The sequence below is a fragment of the Schistocerca piceifrons genome, chromosome 3 (genome assembly GCF_021461385.2).
Source record: "Schistocerca piceifrons isolate TAMUIC-IGC-003096 chromosome 3, iqSchPice1.1, whole genome shotgun sequence".
Taxonomy (NCBI): domain Eukaryota; kingdom Metazoa; phylum Arthropoda; class Insecta; order Orthoptera; family Acrididae; genus Schistocerca; species Schistocerca piceifrons.
The window spans coordinates 112,436,541-112,446,911 of record NC_060140.1 but is presented as its reverse complement, the minus strand read 5'-3'; the positions used below and the strand labels follow the sequence as shown (position 1 = coordinate 112,446,911).

Below are 10,371 nucleotides of genomic sequence, written 5' to 3'. Positions count from 1 at the left end.
AAGGATACCATGAATTTGTAGAGGTGCTCCATGCGGGTCTCTCATAAGGACTCCATTGTCCGTGACAGGCCCCCATGTTGGACAATCTGCAGGGCCAATTGGCCTTTATATACATCTGCTGTGCACTTGGACACCTCTGTCTCGAGTTGCATTGATGCGGTCTTGCAGGGCATCTCTGCCGATATTTTTCGTGCTGCTGGCACTGCTATCCTCCTATCCACAGGTCATCGATCGGTACCGTGGAGGACCGACGACATAGCAGCCACTGTCCAGGACTGCCGACAGGCACAGCAGTGATTTGAATGACACCTCCTCACTTTTAAGTGTCCTCTTGCTAAGGCTCGTTACCTTATTAAGCAGAGTAAAAAGGAATGCTGAGAGTGCTGCTTCCTCCCTGGGCACATATGCCTTTTCATCTCATGTTTGATCCAAGCTCCATAGGCTTCTGGACCACCAGCAACACTCAACTGTTCAGGATCTTATCTTCCAGGGTGCTCTGTGTACTGAACCATTGATCTTTGCAGAACACCTCGCAACACACTTTGCGACAGCATTGGTGTCCTCTTCCTATCCTGCTACCTTCCTCCAGCAGAAGTGTAGAGTTCAATAGACCCCCCCCCCCCTCCTGTTTCAACCCCCAGCAAGCCGAACCCTATAATGAACCCTTCACTGAATGGGAAGTCTTGCGGGCACTTAGCTCTTCACGTGACTTAGCTCTTCACGTGACTTAGCTCTTCACGTGACTTAGCTCTTCACGTGACTTAGCTCTTCACGTGACTTAGCTCTTCACGTGACTTAGCTCTTCACGTGACTTAGCTCTTCACGTGACTTAGCTCTTCACGTGACTTAGCTCTTCACGTGACTTAGCTCTTCACGTGACTTAGCTCTTCACGTGACTTAGCTCTTCACGTGACTTAGCTCTTCACGTGACTTAGCTCTTCACGTGACTTAGCTCTTCACGTGACTTAGCTCTTCACGTGACTTAGCTCTTCACGTGACTTAGCTCTTCACGTGACTTAGCTCTTCACGTGACTTAGCTCTTCACGTGACTTAGCTCTTCACGTGACTTAGCTCTTCACGTGACTTAGCTCTTCACGTGACTTAGCTCTTCACGTGACTTAGCTCTTCACGTGACTTAGCTCTTCACGTGACTTAGCTCTTCACGTGTCTTAGCTCTTCACGTGACTTAGCTCTTCACGTGACTTAGCTCTTCACGTGACTTAGCTCTTCACGTGACTTAGCTCTTCACGTGACTTAGCTCTTCACGTGACTTAGCTCTTCACGTGACTTAGCTCTTCACGTGACTTAGCTCTTCACGTGACTTAGCTCTTCACGTGACTTAGCTCTTCACGTGACTTAGCTCTTCACGTGACTTAGCTCTTCACGTGACTTAGCTCTTCACGTGACTTAGCTCTTCACGTGACTTAGCTCTTCACGTGACTTAGCTCTTCACGTGACTTAGCTCTTCACGTGACTTAGCTCCTCACGTGACTTAGCTCCTCACGTGACTTAGCTCCTCACGTGACTTAGCTCCTCACGTGACTTAGCTCCTCACGTGACTTAGCTCCTCACGTGACTTAGCTCCTCACGTGACTTAGCTCCTCACGTGACTTAGCTCTTCACGTGACTTAGCTCTTCACGTGACTTAGCTCTTCACGTGACTTAGCTCTTCACGTGACTTAGCTCTTCACGTGACTTAGCTCTTCACGTGACTTAGCTCTTCACGTGACTTAGCTCTTCACGTGACTTAGCTCTTCACGTGACTTAGCTCTTCACGTGACTTAGCTCTTCACGTGACTTAGCTCTTCACGTGACTTAGCTCTTCACGTGACTTAGCTCTTCACGTGACTTAGCTCTTCACGTGACTTAGCTCTTCACGTGACAGCCCCAGGCATGGATTCCATCCACAACCAGATGATCCAACACTTGGAAGTTACCCAGAGGCAACATCTACTCAGAGTCTTCAACCATATGTGGCTCACCAGTGCCTTCCCCTCGCAATGGCAAAACAGTATAGTTCTCCCTGTCCTTAAGCCCAGAAAGAATCCAATGTCTCTTGGTTAGCTTGATGAACTACTTTTTAAACTGATCAAGTGGATGGTTAGCTTCCAATTATGTTGGGTACTCGAATCCCAGGATGTTTAGTCCCTGTATCAGTTTGGCTTCTGGGAAGGACAATCTCCAATTGATCATTTACTCAGGTTGGAAACAGCAATCCGATAGGCTTTTGCTAATCCCCGGCACCTTGTCATGGTCTTCTTTGACCTACATAAGGCATACAACACAGCTTGGTGCCATCACATTTTAGTTACCCTCCATGACTGGGGCTTGCGCAGCCCCCTACTGATTTTTATCATGATTTTTTTTTATCCCACCAGCTCTTCTGGGTTCGAGTTGCCACTTCACTCAGCACCCCTGGGATTCAAGAGAATGGTGTCCCACAAGGTTCTGGGTTAAGTGTTACACACTTCCTCATAGCCATCAATGGGCTTGCAACCTCTGTTGGGCCTCTGGTTATACCAGCATTGTATGTTGACAGATTTTTACATCTGGTGCAGCTCCCACTGGGTAGCATCTGCTGAGCTATGGCTCCAAGGCGCCATTCAATGGGCCTCTGCATGGGCCATCTCCAATGGCTTCCCGTTTTCTCCCTGCAAAACGCCGAGTTATACATTTTTGTCGTCGACCCACAGTACACTCTGATCCAGGACTTTATTTAGGCCAGCAGCTGCTAGATGTTATAGCACAGTCCTGTTTCTTGGGCCTTATTTTTTTAATAAAAAACTGACATGGCTGTCCCATATTCACCACCTGAACCGCACATGCATGCAGAAGTTTAAAATTCTCCACCTCCTGGTCCACATATCTTGTGGTGCAGACCGTGCTACTCTTCTCCATCTTTACTGTGCTCTGGTCTTGTCCAGACTAAGTTACAGTAGTGAGGTTTATGGCTCAGTGGCTCCTTCCTCTCTGAAAATACTTGACCCTGTTCACCATGGTGTGGTGCATCTGGCTGTTTGTGCCTTTCGCACTAGTCCCATGGACAGTCTCCTTGCAGAAGTGGGAATTCCCCCTCTACAAATACAATGGAGCCAACTCTTGGTTTCTTGAGCAATTGCCATTTGGCCAATTCCTTGACTATCCCATATACCCTGTCCTCTTTGAAAAAGTGGGATGCCTCCCTCCTGATAACTGGCCCCGTGTGGGTTTGCTGGTTGGAATGCATCTCACTTTCCTCTGTTGAGATCTCCATCTCCAGTTGCTGGAATGTGCCCCCCCCCCCTCCCTCCCTTTGTACTGAGGATAGTCTTCCAGATTCCTTATCTGTAATATTAGCATATGATTCACAAATGGTTGAACTGGTCCCCAGTTTCCTGCATGAAAGTGGTTTCTATTTTCAGATATAAGGTTTTGCTTTACTCCTGGTGCAGGGGCAGGGTGGTTGTGGTTGGGCCTCTCTTCACATTTACTTGGTCTGAGACCCATGACCACTCCACTCAGCAAAGATCACTCTTTTATCCCTGTTGTTTTTCCAGTTTTTAGATTTGGCCTACCCTTTTATGCCTTCTGATCTGTGTGTTTTAACTGCCTCTTTTCATAGTCTGACTTCTGTGACTGGATCCATCCACTTTTAGCTGAGCCTCTCTCTTCTGCGAGTAACTTTGGAATTGCGGGACTGATGACCTTGCTGTTTAGTCCCATAAACCCCATCAATCAATCCAATCCATACATCATCCCTTGTTGGCTCTACATTAGCCATACTTGGCTGACTTATGATCACATCCTCTGTCCCAAGGATCCACCTCACTGTCCTTATGGTACCTGTTTGACTGGTCTACATTTTGCAGAACTGTCAAAGGTAGCCACCCTCCGGTGGGCTCTTAAATCTTTCTCAGTACCTGAGATTAGCGGACGGTGCCTGATCTAGCTTTGTGATTTATTCAGGAAGGGTGTATTTACCATTCTCTTTAAGGGAGGGCACCTCAGTCTTGTCGGTCCATTGAGGGGTTGGCAGCACACTTTGTTGCTGCTTCTGCTGTGAACAGGCAGTAGCTGTGTGGGCTTAATGATCTGCCCCAGCCCTCGCCCTACCTGCTCTCTCCCCCCCCCCCCCCCCCTCCCCCGAAGTTCTCTGTTTGATTTCATTTTGTTCCTTTGTTTTCTTGTGCTTCTCTCGCGTTCTCCATGTCGCTCATTTTTTTCTGGATATTGTTCAGTGGGATGCCCCTGGTACCTGGTGAAGGGTATGTGTGCCCCCCCTCCCCCAGTCACATTTTCTGCTTCTGGGGTCCTCTGGCTGCTCTCTGGATGGGGCAGCTTTCCTGCCATTCTTCCTTTCCCCACTTTTTCTTCTTGTTCCTTTCTCTAGGCTTTGTTGGCCTCCAGTAGACCTTGGGGTTTTCTTCCCTTGAGTTTCAAACACTAGACCCTTCTTTGATGTGTAGTTTTGTTGACTTGCCTGTTCCTGGTAGGACCAACTGATGACCTCATAGTTTGGGCTCTTTAATCATTAAACCAACATCTCCTATCCTATCCTAAAAAAAGCAAGGCCACCTAAGAAAGCTGTCATAGCATATACTATATCTGCTCTAATTTCTGCCCAGCATTTTCTGTATACACGATCACCATCTAGCTGTCCACCTCAATGAATGGCCACTGTTAAAATGTGAGCAAAGTTGAGCATCCAGTGGTGAAACATGCTGTTCAGCACAATGAGCTCTGTTTCAATGGTTCACTTGCAACTTGTACCATCTGGACCCTCCCCCAAATAAAAGTTTCTCTTTATTACTTAGATAGGAATTGGCCTTGGAACACATCCTCAAATCCTGTAATCATCCTGAGCACAGTCTCTGGTAGCCCCTGCCGTATGTGCATTTGTTGCATGCACATATTATCCCTGCTCTAAGTTCACTCATTCTACGCTCCTCTCTACAGTTTCCATTGTCCTCTATTCTCTCTCGCCTTCCCAATCCCCCCCTCCCACATCAATATGCGCTCTGGTCAAATCTCCCTGCGTGTGACCAGAAAAAGCTCACTGGTGCCACGTCTCTTGCCCTTCTTGGTGTGCCTATTGGCAGCTCAACACTTCAACTGTCTGGTGAATTGTTACCTTTAGTCCCTCCATAATTTATTAAGATTGTGGTAGCGTTGCAGGAACTCTCAGTGCTACAGAAAAAATTATCTTTATAAGTATAAATGGACTAGCTAAAAACCACATATCAGTAGTGCAGAAAGCATAAATAAAAATGATGCCTGTGAAATGTATTCTGTCTTAAAAACCATTGTGAAACAGAGAAATTGTGTATGAACCCTTTCTGCCCATAAGGCCCATTTCTGTCATATCATCAAATATTGCCCTTTTCTTGTGGGTCACCTCATGACCTTGTTAAAAGAAAGTCATTATTAACAATTTAACATTTTATATATTTTTCCCATATAATATTATTTTGATGACTCATATGCAGTATGCCTTGATAGCTCATTGAATAAGTGCCACTTAAAATTCCAGTGAGTCAGGGCTCTGACGCAGTTCACTCTTGGGAGTTTTTGGGCATTCACTGTGATTTTCGCCACTGTTAATGCTTATGCACTTCTGAGAAATGCCACGTTTCACTGTAATTGGGGTTTCTCATTTCAAGCAAAGCCCAAGAAAAAGATTGTAAATAGACTACCAGAGATGGAAATTATGTTCCAGAGTTTAATAATTTTCTCTTTCTCAACAGGCAGAATTGTTATCAGCAATTGCTAAACTGTGTATGCTACACTTGAATTCTTCATGTGCACAAGTGGTTCAGAAAGTGTGTCATCTTCTAACTATGCTGCCGTGGCATGTCACAGTAAATAAATTTTCAGAGCCTGTGAAACTTAAGGTAAGTTTATATATTCTCTTAATATTTTGTTAATTTAAATGAGAACTTAACCAAAAAGTATGTTGGAAGTTTAGTATGAATTGAGAGCAGCAACTTTATTTCTCTATGAGAAGGTAATGATTATAATTACCTTTATTTTTGTGTGTTATACCAAACATTTGGCTTTATTTCTCTGTAAATAATTATATGGTTGCAAATTCAAAAGCCTGCAGTTCAATTTGCAGTTGGTCCTAGGTTTCCACCGAGTGAGGTGGCTCGGTGGTTAGCACACTGGACTTGCATTTGGGAGGATGACGGTTCAATCACGTGTCTGACCATACTGATTTAGGTTTTCCGTGATTTCCCTAAATCACTCCAAGCAAATGCTGTGATGGTTCCTTTGAAGGGGCACGGCCAACTTCCCCCCCCCCCCCTCCCCCCCCTCCCCCCCTCCCCCCCTTTCCCGGTTTCCTTTTTCTCCTCTGGCATGTAATGTAGATTTTCCCATATGACAATTTGTGTATGTACCAAGAATAAAATTGCATCATGTTTTGAATTAGATGTTAAACTAAAAGTTCTGTGTTAAAGAGAGTGTGCTTAAAGTTGACATAAGTGAATTACATAGAGAGAAGAGCATTTTTTATATAAAAGATTTAGCCTGAGCGTGTAAAGTATGTAAGTATCAACTATGTTTACAATTAAGATGCATAGTTGTAGGAACATGCTTTCTTTTTGTAGTAAATCAACACAGTCTTACAAATTCTTTTTCTTGTCATGCAACTCTAAATTCAAATTTTTATTAATCAACGTATAGTGTATACACTCGAAATATTTTCTCATACTTTGTTTTGGTAATACACTTCATGTGCTGCGACATATGCCTAAACACATTTCTTCATGTTAGCTGCTACTTTTTGAATGGTCACTAAACTTATGCGGGATATTTTGTCTTCGATGTTGTTCTTCAGATGTTCCCAAAGAAAAAGTTGGGGGGAGAAATCTAGGCGGCCACAGCTTACATGAAATGATGTGTGCCCCAAAGAACTGGCGCAACATTATCATGATGCAACACACTGTGTGCGCTGTTGAACCATCTTACTGCAGCCAGCGGTGTCGTTCATCAGCCTTTAACAATGCCACAAATTGCATGAAGTAGTTCTCGTAACATTCAGCTGGTACCGTTTCTGAGAAAACAAAATGGGGTGTACAATTCTTTTGCGTGAAACTGCATATCAAACTCCAAACTTCCGTAAATCTAAAGGGGTCTCGTGGAAAAAGTTGGCGTTTTACGAACTCCAATATCTGTTGTTCTGCTGTTTACATAGCTTCATTAGAATAGAAAACATAATCAAACACCCGAACACTGTTGAGAATAATTTGCAAAAACTATTGACAGTAATGTAGTCGATTTCCCTTACCGGGTTCTTGAAGCTCGTGCTCAATGTGAATGTGATACAGACAAAGTTTCAGCTTCTTTGCGGCTCTATGAACACTCCCATGTGATATTCCTGTTTGCTGACACTGTTTTTCTATCATCTTTCTTGCTGAATGTAGCAGGAATGCGCATATATTTTCTAGTGAGGCATCACTTGACTCTGATGATTGGCCAGAAAGTTTACATTCATTCATACAACCAGCTTTTCTAAAATGAGCGACTGTGCCTGAAATCATTAATTTGTTTCAGGACTAGCTACCCCAAAGTCTTCTTGACATTTTAAGAAAAATTGCAATTTGAAGTAACTTAAAATATTGAACACACATCTCGCGTGGAAAAAACACATGGTTGTTCACACACAGTTGACTTAACAGTAACATCAAGAGGGTGGGAAACTGCTAGGATATCATATGCGCTCTCTCTCTCTCTCTCTCTCTCTCTCTCTCTCTCTCTCTCTCTCGTAGGATCATATGTTGCCAACGCAAACATTCCCACCTGTAAGATTGCCACCACACTATAGTTTTTGATTTTAAGGCTGCATAACTTTTTTCTAACCATGTACTTCGATACCAAAAGTAAGATTTATTTTGTCATACTTCACATTTTGCCCAGTGATTGTACACCATCTCCTTATCCTTCATTATTTATACTGATGATTTATTACAGTCACAGTTGCAGTGTAGTGTGGCTGTTTACTGGTTTTGACTATTAAGCACGATCTTGATGAAAACGAAACGGAAAATGACAAATGTACAAACACTTCAAGCTGTCTAGCTGTAGGATTAAATAAATATTATTGTATTTTGAAATCTGCAATGTTTTCACCATGGTTAAATGTAATACATAGGGACCGGAAAAATTTTGTGATAAATACAAAATGATGCGAATTCTGCCTCAAAATTCAAAAATGCAAAATTACCTAATATACATTATTTCATAGGGAATTGTATCTAGATGAACTATTTTATCAGAGATAGCTTGAAATTACTTTATTTTCTGCATATAAATATTGAAATGGTAACCAATTTTCAGTTACTGGTATTGTACCTCATCTGGCGAAGCCGAATTTGGAAAGATAATGTATGTAACAACCCTTTTTGCAAAATATAAAGTGCACGAATGCACTGTATCATTGTGCTTCATGTTCTGTTACTGAGGCAGTTGTGTGCGGTTGAATGGTTTATTTAAAATACACGCCACATAATGGAATGTAGTACTCAGCTGTGGAATGTAGCATTTGGTGGTTGCGTCAAATACCACTAGAGGTCAGGCCTGAACTACGTTGTTAACAATACTCTGCAATCTTCAGCAAGCAGTTGCATGGTAGCTGTTCCTGAATGCCTTGTGTTGCTTGTTGTTTTCATTTCTTATTTTGAAATGAGTGTAGAGACTAAGCTTGGTCCATTACAGATTTCGAGTGTGGCCCTTAAAACACTAGAAGAGATCGGTGATCCCTGTGTCAGTTCTGTTTTTGCAGAACACGGGTGTAGGCTTGTTTCCCTACACCGCTCCCCTTTCCTCTGGCGGTCAGAATTCTAGTTTTTTTATGCTCGCAGCTGTCTACCACTAATAGTGTCCGCACTCTGCGCTATAACAATGGAAAACAAAATGTCACATTTTTTGACTGGGCCGAAATTCTTTCCATAATTTTAAAATAGAGTTACTACCTGTCGGATTGTCTTGCATAGCTTGCACAGCTATAAATGCGCATGAAAGGCTGAATTTAAATTCTGCAGATTTTGTTATCGTGAAATTGGGTGGGAAAAGACAAATAATGTCCAGAAACATTGTAAATCTGAGACAGTCAGTGCACTGGCACTGGTGGGAAAATGCTACTCTTTTCAATAGAGCAATCATTTGTTGGAAGTTTAAATACAAGAACAAGGGCTTTACATGTCTTCACTGACACAACGAGATGATCTTATAATTTTTGCATCTAATCATTTGGCAAAAAAAAAAAAAAAAAAAAATTGCATGTTTTGACCAAAATAGGTAACACATTTTCTGAACCCTGGTAGTACATAAAGTTTAATGTCTTATATGGCTGCTCAACATTGAAACATTGGGTGGAAATATCCAGGAAGGTATAATATAGGCATCATGCTAAGTTGTATGTTCTAAGTGTAGGAGCAGCAGAGTAAGAGGTGATACACACATGACATTACCATTCACCAATTGTTTTTGCCAAGTACTTTGTATAGTTCTAAAAATTAAAAGTTAAGCAGTAAAGGCAGACATTCAGAAACTTACGAAATGTAAAAACACTTTTAAAATCACTTTTACTGTGTACCTATTTCTTCTCCTTATTTTATAACACCAGCATACTGTTTACAAAAAGAGAGATGTCGATTAGATAGCCTGATGTTTCTGGAATTTAAAAGTAAAAATCAATTTTCAGATAAGTGACATTTGATAAAAGTTAAAGCACAAAATTTACATGCTCTTGTGTGTACAAAATTGCATCTGGGTAATATTACATTTTTATGCAGCGCAGCATGGCAGGAATGTTGAGATACAATTTAAGGTGCACACTAGAATCAAGAGTGACAAAAACTTCTTTTAGTGTGCATCTGAAGATACGAAAATACCCAGTTTGCAGCATATTCGACACGTAAAAGTTTTACATAGGGCACCTAAAGTCACCTGCCGAATATGCTCAAAAAATTGAAGTTTTATCTTAAAATAGGCAACTTGCTGGATTCAGGAGATAGACATCAATTGCAGAACAGTTACTGAACCTGAAAACTAATGTAATATACAAGAACTTAAGAACATTGCATTAAAAACCAGTCCTTGACCAAAAGGCCAGAGACTCAGTAGACAGGTATTCCCTCTACTTGAGACTTACTCAACCGGATCTTGTGAAAATCCTGCTTAAGAATTTGATATCTGTAGTAAAATTCAGAAGAGAACTGTTAATGAACTTAGAGATCTGAACTGGTATTAGACAAGGTGATGACTATCCCAAGTTTACTTCAACTACCTGATGAAGGAAGTTACTCGTGAACAGGTGAAAACTTTTACAGATGACTATAGATTTACAAAAATGAGAATTTGGTAGCGAATTGTGTAGGCTCCTCAGGTGAC

At 42.1% G+C, this 10,371-nt stretch overlaps 1 protein-coding gene across 1 annotated transcript in view; it reads left to right on the top strand.

Moving 5' to 3' along the window:
• LOC124787604 (serine/threonine-protein kinase SMG1) overlaps window positions 1-10,371 on the top strand; it is a 393,945-nt gene that overhangs the window by 154,867 nt on the left and 228,707 nt on the right. The window contains exon 14 of the mRNA XM_047254356.1: window positions 5,724-5,870. Within this exon, the coding sequence (XP_047110312.1) occupies window positions 5,724-5,870 (147 nt within the window). The remainder of the gene's footprint in view (window positions 1-5,723; window positions 5,871-10,371) is intronic.